The sequence below is a fragment of the Melopsittacus undulatus genome, chromosome 1 (assembly GCF_012275295.1).
Source record: "Melopsittacus undulatus isolate bMelUnd1 chromosome 1, bMelUnd1.mat.Z, whole genome shotgun sequence".
NCBI classification, from domain to species: domain Eukaryota; kingdom Metazoa; phylum Chordata; class Aves; order Psittaciformes; family Psittaculidae; genus Melopsittacus; species Melopsittacus undulatus.
The window spans coordinates 78594871-78620347 of NC_047527.1; the positions used below are offsets into that span (position 1 = coordinate 78594871).

At 37.7% G+C, this 25477-nt stretch overlaps 1 protein-coding gene across 2 annotated transcripts in view; it reads right to left on the reverse strand.

The window, feature by feature from the left end:
* CDH12 (cadherin 12) overlaps positions 1-25477 on the reverse strand; it is a 165711-nt gene that overhangs the window by 68901 nt on the left and 71333 nt on the right. The window contains exons 3-4 of one of the 2 annotated variants that reach the window (XM_005153353.4): positions 5920-6039; positions 305-472 (exon numbers count right to left, since the gene is read on the reverse strand). In XM_005153353.4, coding sequence (XP_005153410.1) covers positions 305-472; positions 5920-6039 — 288 coding nt within the window. The remainder of the gene's footprint in view (positions 1-304; positions 473-5919; positions 6040-25477) is intronic. The other variant, XM_031052848.2, reaches the window with a different exon arrangement.

Sequence of the window (25477 nt, forward strand, 5' to 3'; positions counted from 1 at the left end):
GGGTATCATTCAGTTTCCCTTGACAAAAGTAGTATTTACTATATAATTTCTGAAGTGTAAATAAAATGAACTCTTACGTTCAGGCTGGTCCTGTGGAATGCTGATATATTTCCTCTTAAATCTTCAGAAATCTTACTTTCAATTTGAGCTTTATATCATTTAAAAAAAATCAAGACTATATTCTAAATTTTTTTTCATCATATACTATTCTACCTGGATCTCAATTCTTTTTCTAAAGAATTTTTCACCTTAATATTTTCTGTCATGGTTATTTTAAACTTAGTGCATTTTGAATACAACATACTCTTAGGAAATCTGGGTGGGTTGTCATTGACATCCGTGAGAGTAATGTTTACAGTGGTAGTACCAGCTAGTCCTCCCAGCTGTCCTCCCATGTCCTTGGCTTGAATTAGAACTTGATACTGTTCTTTCACTTCTCTGTCCATATTTGGCAAAGCTGTCCTTATTACACCTACAAAAAGGAGTGGGAAAGAGAAAGAACAAGTAAACAAAGGGCTGTAATTGTCTATTATTACATTTTAATACTGGATCTCTTGGACCAACAATTGAATTCTTTCTAAAAGATTCTTAAGAAAGGAGCTCACACAGAAACATGGGAATCACTCAGGCTTTTCAAGAGTGTGCTTGTCAGCTATTCAACCATTCAAAATGAGTGCTGTGTCTTTTGAATCAACATATGATCTGCTGAAAGAGAATGGTGCATTTTCACTAGGGATGTGAATGGTGTGAGCATAGCTTTGCCTTGTGTGACCATAGCTTTGCCACACCAGGATTGAAGAATGCTGTGTTATGCAGAGCAGGGCAATGTAGGAAAAGATACCAATGCATTTCAGAGACTATATCTTCAATTGTTTCCAACCAGTCACTTGCCATTGAGTTACTGTAGGCCAAGACAGTATCCCTTCTATACAAAATGAGGTCTTCATTAGAAGACTCTCCTTTACTTGAGAAAGTTCTCTTGATATAACGTGTAGATGCAATGAAAACCACAAAAGTTTCCTTAAAGAACAGTAATTAAAATATCATTGTATGTCATTACCCAAATGCATCTTAATCTTCGGTGATTTTGGATAGCTGATGTATAAATAGGTATGTAATACCTATTTATATGTAGAAGGATATATATAATACCCTTCTGATATGTTAATAATGTAAATGGTATAAGACAGACTTGCAGAGAGTGAGAGGGGTACTACTGATCATAGGATTAGCTGATAATATGAAAAGCTATAAGGTTTTGGACACTCAAGTCTTTCTCTTGGAAATAAATGTATAGGAGAAAATGCATTTCTTTCCTTGTCAAAATTTTACAAGTGCATGTTATATTGCAAAATGCTATATATTTATTAGTAATTTTCAGAAAACGGCTAGGTGAAGACAGGTGCAGACAGCATGCACAATTGACAAATAATTGGAATTAATTTTTTTTTTAAATGAAGCATACTTCTCTAAATTATTATTAAATTAGAAAATATTATTTTCTAGTATTAAACCATTCGGGTTTAAAAGCAGTCTTTTCCCCTGGTGATATAATGGGTCTGGAATTATAAGAAACAAACCTTAAGGGTCATTCTTTTCTCTATAGCTACTAACTGATGCTATATTAACAAGTAAGAATAGGAACTTCTAGCTCATAGTACTTGCTCAGAGTCTAGGAATAACTTGACCTAAATCTGCTATTTCTGGAACCTATTAAAAATTCCCATTGAATTGAACTCTATACCAATTTCTCTTCATTTGTGACACTGATAATAATAAAAACATTAACTATTATTTTCCACTTCAGCATGGTATGCACAGTTTGTTCTAGACAGAAATCTTGAATTTTAAAACTAAAATTTGTTCATATTCATGTGATATTCATAAAAAAACCAACAAAACAACAACAAATTTTTCACAAATAGGATGAACATTACTAGGTTTCCTCTTGAATCTCTTAATCCACATTTTAACATTGTGAAGACTATATATTCCTCAGTATTTTATAACATCCTTGGTATGCTCTTTCTAAGGAGGAAAGAGCTATGAGGATTAAAGACTTCCCTTGTTATAATATTGTCATGGGTTCAGCCGTAGCAGTCATTTTGCTCCTTCTTGTAGCTGGTGCAGTGCTGTGTTTTGACTTCTGGGCTGGGAACAGTTGCTTGATAGAGAGCATATTTTGAGGTACTGCTCGGGTGTTTTTGTTCAGGGCTTTTTCTGAGCACATGCTCTGCCAGGGAGGAGGGGAGGCCGGGAGGAGGGGAGACAGGACACCTGACCCAGGCTAGCCAATGAGGTATTCCATACCATAGCACGTCATGCCCAGGATGCAACTGGGAGGGAGCCGGAAGGGGTGGAGCGAAGGGGGGAAATGGAGGAGGTAGCATGTGGTGCTCGGCCGGGCAGGGTGGAGTGAGTTATGGGTCGGTGGCTGGTGAGGTGTTGTATTCTCTTCACTTGTTGTTTGCTGTATCATTATTATTTGTAGTAGTAGTAGCAGTAGTGATTTGTGTTATACCTTAGCTATTAAACCGTCCTTATCTCAATTCCTGGGGGCTACATTCTTTGGATTCTCCTTCCTAATTCTCCGGGACTTGGGGGAGCAAGGGGGGGGAGTGAGTGAGTGAACTGTGCGGATTTTGGTTTAAACCTCGACAAGTACAAAATAACAGTAAGAAGAAAAAAACTGAAAATGGGCAGGTGGTAGGTTGTGAGCAGGAGATGCAATTTTTCTGATTGTTCTAACTGTTTCAGGTACAACTGAGTTGCTTTCTCAGAAATATTACATATGGTCTTCAGAAAATGAAGCATTTGCTTTCACTCTAGTAGTAAAGTTCCAAATCACTCACTGCTTATTCCTGTCTGGAACTATAAAGGCACTCTATATATTTTTCTGTAACAAAAAACCCTTTGTCTCCAGAAAAAAGAAAAAAAAATTAAAAAAATCTATGAGAATAATTTTCACGTCTCGCAGTTCACAGGCACTTTTTTCTACCTATTCTATTTCAAAAGCACAGAAAGCCCCCTGAAAATTATTATTCCTACCCATATCACCAGTTCATATTGGGAGGACAAAGGTGATTCAAAGTTATCTAACCAGTAAGCAAAAAAACAAAACAAAACAAAAAAATTGAAGGCAAAAATCCCTGGGAAAGAAAGGACTACAAATGTTGGTATTGCAGCTTCAGCAAAAATATCCAGAATTTAAACCAAAGGCTTATTATAATATAGAGGTCTTACGTGCGTGTAACGGTGTTATGAGTGTTTTTAAATCCTTCTGCCTTAAGATTTACAGTAAAAATTGTTCAGCTCTAGAACTGAATAGCTTCATTTGTTTTGTTTTTTTGTTTTTTTTTTTTTTTTCTCTTTGTAAATGTCATCAATAGTAAACATGCAGGAAAGTCTGTTCTCAACAAGGCTGCTGACAGTGGAAAATACTACATATGAGACCTGGCCCAGAAGATATGTCTTGCAAAGCTATTAAGCTGTAATTCAACAGGAGATGATCCGCTTATGTGGAAGAGAAAATCCAAGTTCTGGGAAAAACTTCCTGAATAAAAATTAGTATTAGTACTCCTGCTGATGCCAATTTGGATTTCAAGAATATAAGCAAGGTTAGAATATGGACTAGAGTACTGAGTTGAACAAAAAATTGTAGATATTTAGCCATAAATAAAATTATTGACTTCATAAACATATCAGAAAATAGAGTGTTTGTCAAAAAGATATTTTAGTAGCAGAACATACAGAGGAAAGATAAAGGAGGTTATCTGTTTTAAAAGTGCTCTATATTACAGAAAACTCACATGGAAATCAGAAGAGCAATTTCATAGCATCAAAAGGTAACCCCTACATATAAGATTTGAGGTCTTAAAATGTGCGAGTCCAACAGCTGTTCCATAGGAGGAACTCTAATGCATTTTACCCTCCTGAAAGAGTGATAAAATCTAGCTCTCCTGCTTCCACATCGTTTGCTCACTTTCAGCAAAGCACCGCGAAACACTAGGAGGTCAGTAAAGAGAAGTAAACAGGCAGTTGTGACATTCAGACCCATAAAGGTTAAAATCTATTTTAAGTGTACTAGATTCATATCAGAGTACATATTTATCACCTCTTAGGAATGATTTGAGAAAGCATCATCACAGAATCATAGAATACCAGGTTGGAAGGCACCTCAATAATTTGGAGCAAGTTCAGAGGAGGGCTATGAGGATGGTAAAGGGGTTTAGCAAATTGGGGGCTTAGAAAATTGGGGCTGTTCAGCCTGGAGAAAAAAAAGGCTGCATGGAGACCTCATAGCAGCCTTCCAGTATCTGAAGATGGCCTACAAGGATGATGGAGAGGGACTCTTCATTAGGGACTATAGTGATTGGACAAAAGGTAATGGGTTTAAACTTTAACAGGGGAAATTTAGGTTGGATATAAGAAAGAAATTTTTTACTGCGAGAGTGGCACTGGGACGGGTTGTCCAAGGAAGTTTTGAATGCTTCATCCCTGGAAGTGTTCAAGGCCTGCCTAGATGGGGCCTTGAGCAACCTGGTCTAGTGGAAGGTGTCCTTGTCCTTGTCAAGGGGTTTGGAACTAGATGTTCTTAAAGTCCTTTCCAACCTGAACCATTCTATGATCGGTCCAACCTTTCTAGGCAAAACATGACCTGGACTAAATGTCCCAGCACCCTGTCCAGCTGAATTTTAAGTGTCCAGCACTGGGGAATCCACCATTTCCCTGGGGAGATTGTTCCAATGGCTGATTGTTCTCACTGTGAAAAATTTTCCTCTTGTGTCCAGTTGGATTCTCCTCAGGAGTAACTCATGATATGATACAGCAAGTTAAAGTGCCACAGGTGAAAAAGAGTTCTTCTTCAAGTACTAATAACTTTTTTTTCTTTTTCTCTTTGGGAAATTTGTACTAGAACTGAAGTTGTGGCTCCAGTCTTTCTTGCTGTTGAATTCCTCCTCGTTCTTTACAAAACTGAAATAAAAAATTAAGTATAAAGGCAGTTCCTTTTATTCCCCCAGATACCTGAAGAAGTCCTGTTCCAGTTTGAAAAGTAAAATCTCTCAATGGGAATTGCAATACGATCTCCTGCTAAGTATGTGACAAAGCAATGTGCCCATTGGAGATAAGACACTAACAGCCTTGTGAGGCTCTCACCGCAAACCTACTGCTTTGTCAGGGATAAAGGCTCTTTAATACACAATCTGACTTTTAAGTACAGCTTCACTGGAAGAAGAAACTATTTGCTGGAAGGGTCATATGGACAACTCTTCCCATAACAAAGCAGGATGACATAATGCATGGCATTCACCATGTAGGTTATTGGCTCCTTAAATTAATTACTAAATATATGAACAAGAGTGACATTTAGAAATACGGGACAAGATATCTAGTTAACATATCTACCAACGTCCCAAATACCTTAGCCTCTTTAAATGCATTATCCTTTTCTGCCCTCACATCCAGTAATTTCAAACAAACAACCACGCCCCACGAAAAGAGGCGGGTAGGAGATTATTAGCTCTTCCACGGTCATTGCAGAGAATTTCTGACTGTAAGTTCAGCAAGCAAAAATAGAAAAAAGAATGCAGACACTCAATCATTAGAAAAAAAAACAAACAAAAGCAGGATGCATGTAATATATACAGCTTTAGCTATAGAGAAGTGGTAGAATAGATAAAAAGTATTTAATGTATACATATTTTTGATATTCCAGGACTGATTAGAGGAGCACATTTCTTTTGTTTCTACAACAGACTGTAATTCATTCAAAAACTAGTCAATTATTCAAACTGAATTATGTGAAAAGTTACTCTGCTGGCTTCTGGCCATATCAGCCCATTACATATTCGCTGATACTCCTCACATGAATCAAAATCAAAAGTTTAAAATTTCCACTGTTGCTGATAAACTGTTTACCTGTCTTTGGATCAATTGAGAAATATGGTTGCCCCTGAAGAATGCTGTAAACCACTCTAGCACTGTTTCCATAAGTGGGATCATCAGCATCTGTTGCCTTTACTTGAAGCACATATGCTCCTGCAAAGAAACACAGGTAATCACATTTTCAGTATGGAGCAGAGATCAGGGATATTTCAGACACATTAGGTACACATGTTGCTAGTGGATTCTGTTGCAATTCTTGTTCCACTGGAAACAAGGTGAGAACAAACCAGTTGATTCTTCATCTCCATCCTAGCAACCATCTAGGTTACAGACAAGGCATAATGGGAAGGAAAGGGGAAGCAGCCCACCATCAGAAGATACTATAAACATCTTATGATGCATGCGGTATTTACAAAAACTTTTACCCAACACATATAGGATGAGCTATGGAATTTGAAAAGTTCACCCCACAGTTTTGTGAAAAAAGTAGACAACTGAGAATACAGAGAACATGGGTTGCATTTAGAACAAGTTTTTGGTCAAGCAACTTCTGAATCTGCAAGTGGACCAATTTGTAAGTACCTTAAGAAACTACTTTAGCAGTCTGATAAAAGGTGGAATTCACTTTCCATTGCAGACTTGAGTCTTCTTGCCTTTACAATACAGTTCAGTAGGAAACAGAAGTACTGTGGAAGAAGAACCTCCTCATGACACACTATTTTCAGCCATGGCTATAGACCAGACCTAGTGCAGTTTTCTTTATATTCTGACCTAAAGGGGACCAACCAAGCAAAATAAATGCACATAAAGACAGAAAATTCACTGTAAATGGCAAGAGTCTTGCAGAAACGTCTTGTCCTTCTTAAGGGCTGCTAAGCAATTTACCTGCATTTCCCCCCTGCCCCATAATGAAATTTTTACTCGAACTAGTCTTTAGCAAAACAAATAGACACACATATAGGCTTTCCCATCAGCTTTGAAGAATTAAGCTTCCTATGATTTTCTGTGCAAATGAATGTTGGACTTCACATAACCTAAATGAGAAGCTGCACAGGGAGGAGGATTATCCCCACTGTTTTTTAAGGAATGTTCTGCATTTTGAGGTCATCTGACACTTTTTCAAGAATATAGAACATACATTCTTCTTTTCAAGAACATACAACAATACTACAAGCACTTCAAGACTCCTACCTTTATGTAATGAAAACTGGCAAGTTTCAAAGGATGTTCACAATCTAAAATTAACCTTAACGGACTTGCCAAAGTTTATTTCTGGGAGTGCCTCATTGAGATGTGCTCCACGCGAAAGGTCTTATGATACAGACAGGAAAGTAACTGATAGCAAAGGCAGCTGTTTGGAAGATTATTTTTTTTTAGTCCCTCTTCACCTCCTCCCACTGCTCCCTACTCTTCAAGAGATATTCTTTCTATCTCCTGAAGAAGACACAGAAATATAAGTGTAATTTGACTAACAATAACTTTTTAAAGTCAATAAGCTGATCATGTTTTTAAGCTGAGGGCAAATTTCATTAAAATAAACTTCTAAAAGAAAGAAAAGATTAGCAACATATAAATTAATTAAAATAAACCACTGGTATGGATTCCATTAGCTAAAAACCTAAAAGGTTACTTTCTTGACTTTCTGGATGTGAAGGGTGAAGAATGGTATGCATTAGAAAAGAGAAGTCCAGGTTCAGTAGTGGAAGCAGTGCCTACTTAAGCACTTCTGCCTTTCTTTACAGAACACATAACCATAACTGACTATATGTTAAATAGCTTAAGCAAGCCCAGCTGGAGGAATACTCTTTCTTACTGGAGTGATAGACAGAAGCTATCTAATACCTGTAGAGAATTTCATGGCTTTTATCTTTCCCTGTTCATAAGGAATGTCTTTGTAATAGGATGTCCCACTTTCTGCTCCATCTTCTGCTCCAGAAATTCAAGGAACCACAGCAATAATTTAGCTCTACTCCAGTGACAAAGATGAAGGAGGAAATGGTAGCTTTCAAATTTTTCCTTCTCTTCCCCCCAAAAAATGTACATTCACTGTAAATGACATCTTTGGGCCCTTAGCATTGTGGAAGAAAAAGCAAGATCTCTTTTTTTTTTTGAGAAAAAGTGTCTTTTTTTAAAAAAAAAACAGTCTGCTTTTTCCACTGAAAACAAATGTTACATTTTAATGTATTTGTTGCCTTCTTTCCTTCTAACAAAATTGTTCAGCATTCCACTGTTCTGACCTTAGGCTGGTGAGTTTTGCTGCCTTCTGATGTGCTGGAGCAAGGCATCAGACTCCCAGGTGCTGAAATCTGAACTGGAGATGTATGACTGAGTGCTCTGGCTGACAAGTGTGGTACTTCAGGACTGGTTTAAGACAGTAACCTGCACTTTTGCAAAAAAAACAGTAAAAATAAAAGGACAAAAAAAAAAAAGGTGGCACTGTCAAATATTCCCAAGTATCTCCTTGGACTAGGGCTCCTAGTCAGACAACTGGTTGCTCAGTTGCTACTTAAGGGAGCTGATTTTAGTCTTCTGAGTACTAATGGACCGGCTGGACTGAGATCAGAGTAGGACCATGAAGATGATTAGAAGGCTGGAACACCTTTCCTATGCAGACAGGCTGCCAGAGCTATGGCTGTTCTGCCTGAAGAGGGGAAGGCTCCAGGGATAGCTCATAGCAGCCTTCCAGTAGCTAAAGGGAACCTAAAAGGAATCCGGAGAGGGACTTTTTACAAGGGCATGTGGGAAAGGCTTTAAACTAAAAGAGGATCAATTTAGCTTAGATGTAAGGAAAAAATTCTTTACTGTGAGGCTGGCAACACACTGGCACAGGGTGCCCAGAGAAGCTGTGACTGCCCCATCTCTGGAAGTATTCAAGTCAAGGTTGGATGGCACTTTGATCAGCCTGGCCTATAGCAGCAAGGCTGGAACTACATGATACCTTTAAGGTCTCTTCCAGTCCAAACCAGTCTATGATTCTATGATTTATGACTGAATGCATGGATTTGCAACACTTCAGAACATGAGAAAATTTACAATGTATAATAAATTTGCACAAACTGAGAACCACTGACAGTATATTAATGAGCTTCTCTTGAGTTCAAACAGATTTAGGTAAGAAATGCTGAACTCAGGTATTCAAGCAACCTTAATTTTTCTTGTTATGGTGCAATTATTTGCACATATTTGAGATGGCATGTAAGGTATTGAATGTGTTATTGGGTGTACTTTTAATAAATAAAGTTGGTAATTTTTCATAAATTTAATCCATACAGTGTTTCAGGAGACCGAAGCAATGGATACAGCAGTAAACATGTTTATCTCATTTTGCATATTCAAAGCAAAGTTTCTGTGTCTGAGAATGGATTTTGGAGCTCATTCCCTATTTCATCATTTGTATCTTAACCCCAGAGCAACAACAGCTTAAAAGCAGTCATTTTCATTTTCAGAGCAGTGACCAACTCCCCTACTTTCTAGAAGTGCTGTGACTAGCTAGCAGCTCGCGCTGTATCACCAGCAGAAGAAATTTTTTACCAACACAAATATCTGATGAAAGAGTGTGAGCTAGAATTAGTGCTTTCATGATAATACTTATGGCAGAATTCACGTCACCTACTATTAGACTTCTACCATATAGCCATCTGCATTCACACCAGGCAACTGCAAATCACTCTGCAGACATGGCCTGGGCACAGGTCACCTGGTAGCCTTAGTCTGCTTGTGCCAGTGATGCAGAGGCAGATATGTGAAACACCACAGCTGGGTGTGTATCTATGGCTATGTTCTCACAGAAAAATGGGACACTGAAAGGTGAAGGAAGCCTGATGGTCCCTGCACGTACTGATTATTAGCGGCCTAAAACCATTAGGCCACTCAGGTATATGCTCCAGCTACATGCTCCAGGTAATTCAACCTTATTAGAGAAAAACAGGGAGAAATGTTGATTTATGCAATGTTTTATTAAGGAAGACATTTGAAGTAATTTTAGCCTGATAAATAGCAAGCACTGGATATGAAAAATAAACCATTTCAGCAGTTTCAACTGTATTAATTCATCTATCAGATCTTTTACAACTACCAGATAATATGTAAAGCTTATATTTTTATAAGAGGTCAGGCATATATTAATGTGCTTCCAATCTTTTACTAACTTAAATACATACCTAATGGTCTAAAAAGGTTTTATGAAATTGGTTTCTCATTCTTTCAATATTTTCAAACATTGCTCATTGTATCTAACAAGCTTTATATTTTATTGCAACGCATAAAACCAATATTTTTTTAAAAGTAGGATCTGAAATCTACTTTTTTTCCCCAGGCAATAATACAGGGTTCTACAGCTATAAATCTTTAATGCACAAGGGTAGTGATGGTGGATCACATTTACTCATGACATTTTAATTAAAACATGTACTTACATTACTACATGAGCTAATCCAATGAACAAAAAAATACATTTTTTGTTTGGAAATACCTTATATGATAGTATTTAAAAAGACTTATATTTTTAAGTTCTGATATGCAATCAACAAATATTTGATGTAAGGCATTACAAAATTAAGAAGAACAGAATTATGTACTTTAGCTGTTTTCTTATGTTTTACAAAGAAAAGAAAAAATGCTAAACCATTCACACAGCTCAAGGAAATGGTACAGAATTTTAATGAAGATTTTATTTTCTTTAAATGAATACAGAGAGTATTGACGACTAACATATTGTAAATAGTCATTTTAATCACAGCATACTGGCCTGAATTTTACTCTGCCTGAAGTCCAAAGGCAATCCAACAATAATTGCAAATAGAATGGGGCCCAATGTCTCTAACTCATTGGCCAAACTGACTAAATAGCACTAAAACAGTCTCACAGTTTATATTAGAATGATTGGAGGGAACTATAGGAAGCCAGAGTTTATACCCTAACGAGAATGTTTATGAAATAAGGATTTGACTTCCATGTCTTCTGAGAAGAACCTGCTTTGAGGCTTTGCAGAGGCAAGAGAGGGCTGGATGGGAGCAGAACATTTTTGAGATAATTGAGAAGAGACACTGAAGTGAGAGAAGCAGGACTTAATCATGTTGTAAGTGTTCATCAGAGCCTGGCTGAAGCCTGTCTTCACTCTGTGTAGATCAGAGGTTCAGTCATAGCAGGTTGCTCAGGCCCTTGTTCATACAAATTGTAAATACCTCCAGTGAGAGAGATCCCACAGTCTCTTAGGATGTTCCTATAGGATCCTGCCAAGAATATTTCTGAACAAGCTCAGGTTACTTCTTTGAAGTCCAGAACTGAGATTTTAGCTTTTGTCTTGTTCATCTTTTTTTTTTCCATATGTGATGTTGTATGTGAATATGTATAGAATTTACTCTTTATAACGGACTACTCATGAGTAGTGAGTAAAGATCGGATAGCAGATAGGCTGTCACAAGCTTTCTTATTCTTTTCCTTTTGTTTTCCCCTGCCCCAAGATGGTTTTCTTGTAGAGTTAAAAGAGCTGTCATCATCTTGTTGTACACAAACATATCACTTGTATCATTTTGAGGTTTTGTCACTTTGCTGGGAGTTGTTGGTGCCAAGTACTTTTGAAAGAAATCATAGAATCATGCAAATGGTGGACAAACTAACTAGGAGAGGAGCGCTGCTAGATTTAGTACTCACCAACAAGGAGGGTTTGGTTGAAGTGGTGATGGTCAATGGCAGCCTTGGCTGCAGTGACCATGAGATGGTGGAGTTTAGGATCCTGTGTGGGAGGAATAGAATACCTAGCAAGGCCAGAGATCTGGATTTCCGAAGGGCCAGCTTTGGCCTGTTCAATCAACTGCTAAGGGAATTCCCATGGGAAAGGGTACTAGGCGGTAAAGGGGCTCATGATAGTTGGTCAGCTTTCAAGGACCACTTCTTCCAAGCTCAGGATCAGAGTGTCCCAATGAGTAGGAAATCAAGTAAGGGGTCTAGGAGACCAGCGTGGTTAAACAAGGAGCTGCTGGGCAAACTCAAGTGGAAAAGGAGAATCTATGGATTATGGAAAGAGCGGCTGGCCACTTGGGAGGAATATAGAACAGTTGTTAGAGGATGTAGGGAGGCAATTAGGACAGTTAAGGCCTCCTTGGAAATTAATCTTGCTAGTCGGATTAAGGACAATAGAAAGGGCTTCTTCAAATACATAACAAATAAAACTAACACAAGAGGCAATATAGGCCCACTGTTGAACGAGGTGAGTGCCCTGGAGACAGAGGATACAAAGAAGGCAGAAGTGCTGAATGCTTTCTTTGCCTCTGTCTTTACTCCTGCAGACTCTCCCCAGGGGCCCCAGATTCCTGTAGCCCCAGAAGGAGTCAGGACAAAGGAGGAGTTTGCTTTGGTAGATGAGGATTGGGTTAGGGATCAGATATGCAGTCTGGGCATCTATAAATCAATGGGTCCAGATGGAATGCACCCACGGGTGCTGAGGGAGCTGGCGGAGGTCATTGTTAGGCCACTCTCCATAATCTTTGGTAAATCGTGGGAAACGGGAGAGGTGCCTGAGGATTGGAAGATGGCAAATGTCACACCAGTCTATAAGAAAGGCAAGAGGGAGGACCCGGGTAATTATAGACCCGTCAGCCTTACCTCTGTCCCTGGAAAGGTGATGGAACAACTTATTCTTGACTCCATCTCTAGGCATATCAAAGATGAGGGGGTTATTAAGAACAGCCAACATGGTTTTATGAGGGGGAAGTCATGTTTGACCAACCTTATAGCCTTCTATGAGGAAGTGACTAGGTGGAGGGATGATGGTAGAGCGGTAGATGTGGTTTTTCTTGATTTCAGTAAGGCATTTGGTACTGTCTCCCACAGTATCCTCATAGATAAGCTAAGGAAGTGTGGGCTTGATGATCAGGTAGTGAGGTGGATCAAGAACTGGTTGAAAGGAAGAAGGCAGGGAGTTGTGATCAATGGGGCAGAATCTAGCTGGAGGTCTGTGACTAGTGGAATCCCTCAGGGGTCGGTGCTGGGACCAGTGCTGTTTAATATTTTCATCAATGACCTGGATGAGGGAACTGAGTGTACCCTCAGCAAGTTCGCTGATGAGACTAAATTGGGAGGAGTGGCTGACACACCAGAAGGCTGTGTTTCCATTCAGTGAGACCTGTACAGGCTGGAGAGTTGGGTGGGGAGAAACTTGATGAAATTCAACAAGGGCAAGTGTAGAGTCTTGCTCTACCTGGAGAAGAACAACCCCATGTACCAGTACAGGTTGGGGGTTGACCTGCTGGAAAGAAGTGAAGGGGAAAGGGACCTGGGGCTCCTGGTGGATAGGAGGATGACCATGAGCTAGCAATGTGCCCTTGTGGCCAAGAAGGCAAATGGCATCCTAGGGTGCATTAGAAAGGCTGTGGTTAGTAGGGCAAGAGAGGTTCTCCTCCCCTTCTACTCTGCCTTGGTGAGGCTGCATCTGGAATATTGCGCCCAGTTCTGGGCCTCTCCGTTCAAGAAGGACAGGTAATTGCTTGCATCAGAGTCCAGCACAGAGCCACAAAGATGATGAAGGGAGTGGAACACCTCCCTTATGAGGAGAGGCTGAGAGAGCTGGGTCTCTTTAGCTTGGAGAAGCGGAGACTGAGGGGTGACCTCATCAGTGTTTGCAAATATGTAAAGGGTGGGTGTCAGGATGATGGAGCTAGGCTTTTTTCAGTGATATCCAGTGATAGGACAAGGGGCAATGGGTGTAAACTGGAGCAGAGGAGGTTCCACATTAACATCAGGAAGAACTTCATTACTGTAAGAGTGACAGAGCACTGGAACAGGTTGTACAGGGGAGTTGTGGAGTCTCCTATGTTGGAGATATTGAAGGCCCGCCTGGACAAGTTCCTGTGTGATGTACTCTAGGTTACCTTGCTCTTGCAGGGGGGTTGGACTAGATGATCTTTTGAGGTCCCTTCCAACCATCGGGATTCTGTGTTTCTGTGATTTTGTAAATCATAGAACAGTTCAGGCTGGAAAGGACCTTCAAAGGTCATCAGACTGTTCTGAAATCATTTTTTATACAGGCAGGAGGAAGGAACGTCATAGCTGCTGGCACAGAAACTCACTACTTGGCACAATATTCTTCATAAACGATACCAAGAATAGCACTTTGACAACTCAAACAATATCCATCCTCTTTTTAGAATTCAAGTAAAAACCTAATCAACACCTACCTTAGTCTTGTGTTTGGTTTTGGTTGATTGGGTGGGAGGATCTTTTTTGTTTGTTTTTTGTTTGTTTGGGTTTTTTTTGTGTTTTGTTGTTATTGTTTGGTTGCTTTTAACTGTTTTGATGTTGTTTTGGGGTTGTTTTTTGTTTGTTTTCTTTAGAGGGGAAAAAAAAAAGAAAAAGGGAAGAGTGAATTTATGACTCACTTAAGCACTATATTGCAATTCAGATCAGGAGATCCCCCATCTCAGTAAATATTCCCCTGACCTGCCACTAGAAGTTTTAGCAAAGCTCCAATACTGGAAGAACATGTGCGTCTGTAAAGAGATGCTGACATTGTCCTTTTGGGTCTTATCTTTTATAGAAGAAATTACCTATAATATGTTTTGAAGATATACTCCTGAAGCTGACTCCCACAAATGTAATGTAAGGAAGGCATATTTTATTTGGAAAAGTAAGTTTCCAGTTTATTTATTCATGGCTGTGCAGCCCTGATAATAACACAAGCTTGCTGGCTCCATCAACATCCTGAATACTATCCACAGTCGAGGAAGTACACTTTTCTACTGTTTTGCATTCCAGACATCACACTGAACTTACATATTTTCCTCTCCGCTGCCAGAAGCAGCCATGTCCACAAAATCAATACTGCTATTCCCTGTTGTAATTGATGAAAAATGGCAGCTTTTTGCTAATAGTTTTGCTGCAGTCATAGTTAAAAGCAGCTGTTGCAAGTTTTAGCATTTTATGCATAATCAAACATATTTCTAATATTTCTAGAATAAAATTTGATTTACAGTGGCAATGATCCAGGGACGATGGAAGCTGGCTTTGTTAAGCTGAACTACACACTCTGATTTCATCTGGAAAACAGCGCTTGAAGTGTTGACTTTTTTCCCCTGGCAAATTGGAAGACATAGCATTGTGAAGAAGAAAGATTTATTTGTTTCTTCTTCTTTATGCCATAAATGCTTTATAAAGTAGAACTAGGGTTTTAGAAAGAGTTGGCTCATTTTATTGTCCACACTGTTTTCGTCTCTCGAAGTCTTTCTCCAAATTAATACGTCCCTTTCTCCTAACCATTCCTGTCTCCCTGACGGATGATGACAGTAAACAGGGGAAGTCTACAGCTGTGAGATTTTAAGATAATTATTTAGCTTGAAAATCAGCAAAGCATTTTTTTTCCCTTTTTTTTCTACCCTTATCTGTTGGGGTCAGCCAGAGTTAAGCCACTAAGGGCACACAATCTGGCTAAGCTAATAACAACTCTTATAATTGAGTATTTATTTATTTCTATTAATTTAGGTTATTTATTTATTTATAAAGACAGCCAGCTGCTTACATAGTCCCAAGGCTGTAATAACATTTACAGAGATTGCACTTCTGAAGAAAATGAGGAGCTTGAAATAGCAGCTAATAGTCTATACTCAATACACACATGAAGGAGTAGCCTGGTAAAGCAACTGCTGGAAATAATTCACAAGGAGGGCAGCACAAGAACCAATTAGCAAATACTAAGCTTAATATCCATCCATTTGAGAAATACACATCTTGAGAGTGATTTTTCCTTTCTGTTTTCAAGTCTGGGTTGTTTTACTAATATGACAGAGGTTCCTCTCATATATATGAAATATAGCAAATAAAAACTTAGCTTTTGCTTTTATCACCTTGACAACTTGATAAGTTTTCAGGCCGTGACTCAGCAGGGACTTGATTTTACCAGTATACTCATGATGGCTAGGATGTGGGAGACAAAAGTAACCGGTACACCCTCTATTCACAATAGTTATGGTGGCAGTAACCCTACTGAAGATGTCTCTGTGCTGATTAAAGAATGCTTCTGTTGTTCAATTTGTTTTACAAGAAGGTGGTGTAAAGTTGCATTAGAAGAACCTCTTTGATATCAAATGCTATGTCTGAATCAGAGAATTTTGCCAAAAACACTGCATGAAATTAAATGTACCCTAGGAAGTAAATGTTTTCTTCAATGGAATTGTGAAATAATAGATGTTAGCCATACCTGACATACTGAAATCTAATGGGTTTAAGGAAAAAAGTCAAGCCAGGAATAATAGCACAAGGAACTATTTATTAATACACAAGGATTCATTTACTAATCTGTAAAGTGGTCTCAGTGTGATCAAAATATTTTTTTCATATGCAAATGATCAAAGAAAATGCTAAATATTAAGATAAATTTGAATGAGGAAAGTGATATACTGGAACTGATTTCTAGCTTTTGAATGCTAATGCAACTTGATGGTTGTCATGATGTTTAGCTGTACAGCACTTAGTAATATCAGTTACATGTCTTTCAACAACTTACCATCCTTCTAGTGCCAGATGAAAGGGTACCAAAGAAAGAAGCATTTTTAATCATTTCAGGGAACAAATTTCACTTTTCCCATGTAAGAGTTCCTGGAGGTTCTTAGAGGTGTGCCAAAAGGTCTTGAAATTGCAACACATTCTCCACCCCACCTCCCCCCCCCAAAAAAAAAAAAACAAACCAACAAGCTAATGTTGGACATCACACAAACAATTCAGGAGAAAATACATCCTAGTGTATTTCCATTATTTCACTCTTTGAAGTTCTTATGAGCTGGAGTTTCACACATCAGTTCTTCAAATGTCAAATGATTTATTCAGAATGTAGTAATAATAAAACCTGAGCTTTACAGAGGAAATAGAAAGAAAAATTAGTGTGAAATAAATTTCATCCTTACCAAATGCCACTTAAAAGAACTTTGTTTTGATTCTCAGTAGATGTTCAGGTGGTATATGAAAGCTGGTTTGTTTCATTTATTTTTACCAGATGCTGGACCTGTTTAGAAATAATCTAATTCTATGTTCACCCAGGAATCTTTACCTGAGTAAAGTTCATTCTTATGCCAGAATTTGGTGAAAATATCATTTTAGTCTTGAATGACAGAAAGAAATTTCTCAAGATATTTTTGGCCAATTATATTTTAATAGAATAATACACTTGCAAAAAATATTAGTAACCAAATTTCAATAACTAAATTTCATACTAATCTGGTGACATTTCAAGGAAGAGATTTGGAAAAGTTGATAGCTTATCATGTTCAAAGGTTTTTTTTCCCTGCATCAAACCTCTTCCTACCTACTTACACTGTTGTGGCTAAATCTCTCAAGAAGGATGCAGAGCAGTCCTCATGAACACTTTGCCCTTCGTGGGCTTTTTTGTATTACCTTTACATCTTTTATCCTACTTAAAATTTACAAATCTTCTGAGGGTAAACTTGGATTAGGCAGAGACATAATAGTATGGAAAAATAACCTCAGAACACAATAGTGACTTTACATAATCTAGTATGCAATGTGCTACTCTGTGAAAGGTGATGATTTTTTCTTTAATTATTCAATCAGAATACTGCTTTGAAGACTTTCCTGCTACTTCAAGATCACAGCACTGAAGAATCCACATAACTTTATACATTTGCATTAAAATTTAAAATATCATCTGATGCATTCAGTGTCTTAATTCATAATTTCTATACTATTCTACACAGATTCCTACATCAACACTCTACATACAACTCATACAACTACACTAACCTTCAATGGCAGTAGGAAACAGCAACCCCAGATACCTGTGACAGGGTTCTGACTACAGGGGCTTCAGAACTTGGAACAGCAGGGATGCCACTAGGACTGAAAAATGTTCCTCTTGTTCAAAGTAATTTTCAAGAATAAGAAAAATGGTAAAAGAGACTTTCTTACTCCAAATAATTTCAGACTCATCATCCATCACAAATGGTATTTCAGAAAAAAAAGCTGGAAGAGCTCCATCATTTGAAAACAGGCAGGATAACAAGGCCCTAGTTTGACTCCTAGCAGTGACTGTTTTAAACCCTGAAACACAGGCCATCATATCCTCTTCAAACATCTCTTACCTTTTACCACAATAGTTGGGCCTTCCTAAAACAAAGCTAAGAAATTAATTTCGCTTTCCACATGAGCAGGCTAAGAAGTAATGAACTGAACATACAGCAAGGGAGACAGAAGTTTTTCATGGATGAATGAAGACAGCTTGCACAGGGCTGACTGTGGTGACATTTCTCCTCAGGTGGGCTTTCTGTTCCCTCTCAAAAATCCCATTCCTCTTGTAAGAATGATCCAGCCACTTACAAAGGTACAAAATGTGGTGACCTTCATATTTCCTTAATAATTTGCAGCAGTTTAGTGGACTTTGCACAAGCAGCTGAATCATCCTTGCAGAAGAAACTCCTGAGAGAGATAAAGAACAAACAGCTGACAACAGGAAATAGTGCAGGCATTCAGGGTAAGATGGTCAGACAAGCAGAGACCTAAATGCTAAGGGTAAGCACACAATTAATTTTCTTTTATTATTTTAATAGAGGGATTGAAGTGTCAGTATCTTTGGAAGTTCTTGAGAACAGATTAGTAATTTGTTAGGCATGACATGTATGTGGTTGATTCTCATGGAAATGCAGTAAGTGAATTTGAGATCCCTTCTAACCCTAGCTTTGTGATTCCATGCACTGTATTAACGTATATCTCTCCCCTTGGAATATTACTATGTCCTTTCTCTTGTGGCTAAGATAGAAGTGCCTCTGTGTTAAATGCTTTAGTTTGGTTAAGTGGTACACTTTTGAAGCAAATCTTTCAATTTTCCCTAATTATTATGCTTTGGTAAATATATGAAGCACTCTTTAAGTGTACAAACTGGATTATTTTGGGGTGAGGGTAAACTGGAAGATATACTGTAGGTGTGCCCTTGATCCAGCACAGCTGTTAATGGGTAGGCTTTTAGTCCAAGGGGTCAAATGAGAGTTTATTTTCAAACCATGAGAGTAGATATACTCTGGATGTCAATTTCTCAGCACTCACTGCTTCATCACACAGAACTGTTTCTATTGCATCATACTACTGTTTAATATGACATACGTAGCCTTTATTCTTTGTACAGCATCAAGAGTAATGCTTGTCCGATATTTTTTGAGCTTTTAGATGTACCATAACAATACATAGGTATCATTATTATTTCACATAAGGAACAGTTGCAACTTCATTAGCAAAATTCTATAAGGTTTCAAATGAAGATAGAAAATGTCATGCTAACACTGTGATACATATTTAGCCAATTTAATAGCACTGAACAGAGAATATTTTAGTGATTAGGAGGGAGGAGAAATTCAAACCATAAGGTCATATTAAACATATTGAAGAAGTTTCAAACAGACCCACTTGAAACCAGCTGTAAGTATGACTCTTCTGTTTCAAATATATTATTGTGACAACTCCCTTCTTTTCAAGTGTGTGCATTCTCTTTTTTTTTCTGAAATCATATTACAACCCTCTAGTGTACCACTCTGATTTGTTATTGATCTGAACAGTAAATCCAATTTTGAATTTACTTCATAATTTGGATCCGTATAATGCTTTGACAATACAATACTATTAAATAATACCTCCAGTGTCCTTCACAGCAGGCAAATATCTGAACTGTGTGCTGTCATACTAGGGACTTACAACCAGTTTTCTTAAGAAAAACTCAATAAGCCAAAGAAAATGTCAGTGTTTTACTGGAGTAATGCACTTCCCATAGTAGGGAAGCCATAAGTAGGAGGATGTTCTTCACCAAAAGGTTACAGAAACATAGAATCATAGAATCATAGAATAGTTAGGATTGGAAAGGACCTCAAGATCATCTAGTTCCAACCCCCCTGCCATGGGCACAGACACCTCACACTAAACCATATCACCCAAGGCTTCATCCAACCTGGTTTTGAACACTGCCAGGGATGGAGCATTCACTACCTCCCTGGGCAACCCATTCCAGTACCTCACCACCCTAACAGGAAAGAATTTCTTCCTTATATCCAGTCTAAACCTCTGCTGTTTAAGTTTCAACCCATTACCCCTTGTCCTGTAACTATAGTCCCTAATGAATAGTCCCTCCCCAGCATCCCTGTAGGCCCCCTTCATGTTTTTCACCCTTTTCCGCCTTACTGAGCATCAGGAAAGATTGTGACCTAAGCAGGAAACTGGAACAAGGAGACCTTTTCTGTTCTTACTTCTATACCAGACTGTAGATCAACAAAGTATTTCACTCTTTCTTAGATTGTCCATGACACAAGCCTCCACACTTACACTGGTGGATGTTGTTCTAAGGAAGTTCAATGCATGGAGATTGTTGGTGCTCCATAGAGTGGGGATAGTAGAGAGATCTTCTATGTATCACTGGTCATAACATAATAATATACATAATGTGGAAATGTAGCACGGGGCAGAACACCAGACTATCCCAATCTAAGACACATAAAGCAGCATATGGCATTCTTCAAATTCCTTGAAGTCATACCTTTGAAAGAATTACAGATGACAGTCAAAAAGCACTCAAATGACAATCCCAAGAGCTGACAGAATTACAAAATATTGCTTACTTGGGACAGTATTTTCTGATATTTTAGAAGGCATCTTGTAACTTACGGCTATGCAAATACCTGATTTTCTTTCTGCTTGTTTGCCTTGTTAAAAACTGAAAGATAAACTGTGCCTTATGGAACAAATAAAAAAACCTCAGCAAAACCATGATTTTAAGTGAACTTAAAGCATTCTAATACATGCAAAATATTTAAGTTCTGAGTATGGTAAGCAGGCAAAGCAAGAGAGCTTTTGTTTTCAGGATGGCATGACAAATAGAAGAAACATGTATGTTGTGGGATCTCTCAAATCGGCTGCCTTTTTGGTCTGAGGAAGTTCAAATCTGTACTGCTCAGCTTTCTGGAAAAAATGATATGTGTGACTGCTATTAATTTTTACGTTATTTGTTTAATGATATGTGTGACTACTTTTAATTTTTACGTTATTTGTTTAATCATTCACAAGTTTGCTTGCCTTTTTTTCTAAGACAGATTCCTGACTCTCACAAAATGTCACTCTCCTTTTACTTGCTCCTTCTCAGTTTCTTCTGGATGAGCAATCCTGATCAATGAAAATCTGAGTGTGTTTAGCAAGACGGAACAATATTAACAAGTGAGCCTGAAAAACAGCCTTTTACCTACAATAACTAGAATAAGACCACTGCAAGCAGAGAAACAGAAAGGTGAATTTTCTACATAAATTGGACTATAACATTAGAACCTTTCCCAGAATATTTTTGTGTGTAATCAGCTAACTTCTAAAGAGTTTCAAGATATCTGGAACTGAACTTTTAAGTAAATGAGCTCTTCACTAAAACAAAAAAGCCTTTAGTAACACTCTTGTCCTTTGTGACTCAGTTTTAATTTCTTAAGAGAGATTCAAGGCAGTGTTGTGATTCCAGAAGAAACTACTACTGTGGGAAGTAAGACACATAATGAAGGATATGGGGAGGATGGAGGTTTGAAGTATAGGACAAAACCTCCTCATCCTCTGCTTACAGAAGACTATTACTCTAAGATTACTCAATTTTAAATTTAGTATTGTTTTCATCAGTGGGTCCTAATTGTGGATGCTGAAGTTCGACTATGGAGCTTCAGGCACTTAGGATTTCAATCTCAACACGAAAAGTTAATGTAGCTGCCCATGCCAAAATGCAGATAGCCTTTTATCAATTCAATCTCCAGTCATCCTGTATCTAAAAATAAATGCCTGAATACTCATGGGATAATCTGTGTTATTTACTGTGTGGGTTGTGGCTGCAAAACTGCAAACTGGAATAATGCCAGATCTGGTGACAAGTTAGCCAGTGGTTCTGAGGTTATTCTAGATGATATTAAAGGCTGTATTCACATATGTGCCACTCTTCCCTTTATGTCAGAGGTAAATCTAAAGCCCAGAGCTCCATTCTCAAAACTCTTTCATTTAGCCATGACTGGGAAATAACACTGTTCTCATATCAGTTCAAAGAGTGTCTCTTCTGGCAAAATGTATCCATGCTTCTTATCTTTTTCCTAATTAAGAATATTTTTGACTCAAGTTGTTTGGCACTTCCCACCGTAAAGCCCTGTTTGGGAAGAGAGAGGCTGGTCTTTCAAATATTAGCAACAAAGCTCTCATTACCTAGGACAGCAAAAGAACATACATTTAGAAATCCCTGCTGGTTTGAAATTTGAAATCCATCTAGCTCTATCACCCTAGATAAAATCAGATGTATCCTATCATGTTGATATTCCAGAGAAACAGGATTATAATTAAAATTTTCAAAGTGGATATTGTGAACTATTGATTGATTCTGAACAGACTTTCTGGTGGAAATATTGACTCCAAACATTGCTTGAACGATTCTGCTAACATTTTTTCTTCAAATAACTAACTATGCAGAGAATGCATTCTGTACCCAAAATGCATGACTGAACTCTGTGGGAAATCTTAAAATATAAAACATTCTGTCATCTGTCACAGATACATCTCATTATTAACACATAGAAGAAATTCTATTTCAAAATATTTTGGTCCCTTTTGCAGAGTGATGTGCCTTTGAGAAGCAACTTTAAACACAACATCTTTTTTTTTTTAAAAAAAAAACTGTTCTGAATCTAAAAGATTTAAGTGTGTTTTCTTTTTACAGGAATGGCTTCTCTACCTTATGAATTCAACTTGAAGATTTTTTTTGCACTTTCAAAAACATGACAGTCAAGGTTCTTTTACTAAATTCAGTTGAATCTGATTCAGAATACTGTCAAAAATTTTTAGAAAGGTACCTCAGCCTGTAAGTGCATCCTGGGTGCTAAAGGAGACAAAAAAAAAGTTATTATTTATGTTCTAAATCTAAACATTTTTTATATAATTTTCTTCCCCAAGAGCCACAATCACATTTGTCAACTTCACTGAACCCTGAAATAAGATCCAAATTAGAGTGATAAAATTAGTAACAAGCCTCAAGCATAAGACAGCAGTTGCTTTTAGCATTCAATCTTGTTTTATTAACTATTAGAGACCTGTGGCAAATGAGATAATTATTCCTGTAGCAGAATAACTTTTTTGGGGTTTTTTTCTCTTCTTTTAACTCTGAAATTCCTCAGATAGAGTGAAACACGTGCATTTGCAAGTACACAATGCAGCTGCAGAAAGAAGTGCTAAAAATTCCAGCATCTGAAAGCAGTAAATTCTCAATTTTCCTCTCAAAATTATTAAGGCTTCTGACTGTAGGACAAGTTATTGTCTAATAGAAAAGCTAAATCCCAAACAATACCAAAACAACACCAAAAACATACCAAAAATAACAAGTCTTCCATCCAGGTGCAAAAAGTTTTCTCTCGTTTTTAGAGAACAGTGATACTTTGTCTAGAGTAATTGCAGGTCTTCTTGACTGAGAGAATAGTTAGGATTGGAAAGGACCCTAAGACCATCTAGTTCCAATCTCTCTGCCATGGGCAGGGACACCACACACTAAATCATATCACAATTTTCAGATGCCTAAATCTTTGACTGTCGTATTCCCATTCCCATGGACTCCAGCTGGTGAGCAAAGTGGGTTTCTGTCCCAAATTCAACCAATCTAATCTGAACTCTCCAGTGTTTACTTACTATATTCACTTACCCCATCATTTCTCCTGCCATGTGCCCTACCATGCCTGTTCTTCTACAGCCACCTTGCTTTTCCACCTTCCTTTTTTCCCCTTTGGGACTTCCACTCTCAAACCTTGCAAATGCCTGGCTTGGTAACATGTCCCTGAAGCAGCTCCAGCTTTCTCTAGGCTTCTCTCCACAGAAAAAAAACCCACTCTTTTATAGTCTGTCTCCTTCCCAGAAAGCAATGTTTCTGGAAGAAGCTGATATTCATCTGCTCAGTCATTTTTCATCCTTTGACTCTAACCAGCCTACTTCTTTCATTTTCATTTCCCTTCTAATTTTATAGTGATATTTGAAATAACTACTTTTCATATTTCCATCTTTTTATCAATTATGGGACAAATAAATTGAGATCATCTTTTCTGGAAATGTATTCCATACCAAATGATTGACACTGACCCACAACTGGCTTTTTTCTGTCCTCATTGTACAACACACTTCATGTCAAGAGGCTGGCAAAAATGCATGCCACATCTAGCTAAAAATACAGAATTTTATTCAGAAATTTAAGCAATGTCAAACCACTTCTAACTGTTTGGATTTTAATTTATTCATTTCACTTTCTTTCTGGGCCTCTATTGTTTTTAATCATTGAATTTAAAAAAAGAAAAAATTAATAATAATTTATGTGAATGGGAGATAATTGAGGAGAAATGTATAGAAAAACTTTGGACAAACAGCTTCATTCATTTATTTGTTACTGTAGCTAACCGTAATGGAGAATATGGTCTGGTTTTCTTAAGATTTTGTAGGTGTGTGAAGGCTGCATTGAAGGAGTGAGAGCACTCTTATTTATTTAGAACACCATTTAAAAATGTCTAATTAATTTTCCTTTGCTACTTTCAATACGTTTCTATTACATGCTTGGGACTATTGGGGTTGCCAACAGTGACTGAATTTTGCAGCAACAAATTATTGTCCTTAAGTAACCGTATGTTTTCACTAAAAACTCATGAGCACAAATCAGTTGTGGTTGTGGTCACACAATGGAAAATTCTGCTTGGCTGTACTTATTCTTTTACATTGCCATAAACACAATTTGTTTAGGATAAAGGCACATTTTTTGGAAGTCTTCTGGAATATTTTTCTCTACAGTATAATGAGGATCATATGCATCTTAATTTTCAGAAAACAGTGGTTCCCAAACTTTCTTCTCATGGATGACCATGCAGTAGCAAGATATCATGTAGACATTCACATAGAATTTACTGTGCTAGCAATAACTGTAAGCTTTCACAATGGACAATCTTGACAGCTATGTTGTTAGTCACTATTAACTTTTCTCTGCTCTCATGTAATTTCTACCACTTCTTCCAAAATACTCATCTTTAGAGCCTCTAAATTATGATTGCAACTTCCATTAGAAATTTTCCAAAGAGAGGATCCACCAGATGGTGCCATTCTCCTAGCAGGATACAGAATTTGGTACATGAAAGCTCTGAAATTCTTGTTCATAGATATTGTTTAGTAATTGATGACTGATTTTTCACCATTTTTCTAAGCCCTATGCATTTATGAACACTATGCTGACTTTTATTTAAAGACTTAAAGCTGTCATAGCATTTGCTTCTCAAGAGTAAATGGGCAGAGATGACCCAGTGTGTTACTGGTAGCAAAGTTGTCTGCTGCCATAATTTGCTCATGATTTCCTACCTTTGTTTTTACTGAGCAAAACCCCTCATGTTTTGTTGCAAAACCTGCATGCTATCAAGGAAAAATATGGGAAAAAGAAAAGCAAAACCTTATACTTCAGTCCCCTACTTTTTTGATCAATATTGCCAATTGAGTTTATCTTCCATAATTGCTCAGAATGTCTTATCATTGGCTATTATATTTCTGATTTTTCAAAATTTTGATCTTAGATTTGACACAAGCTTAAGAT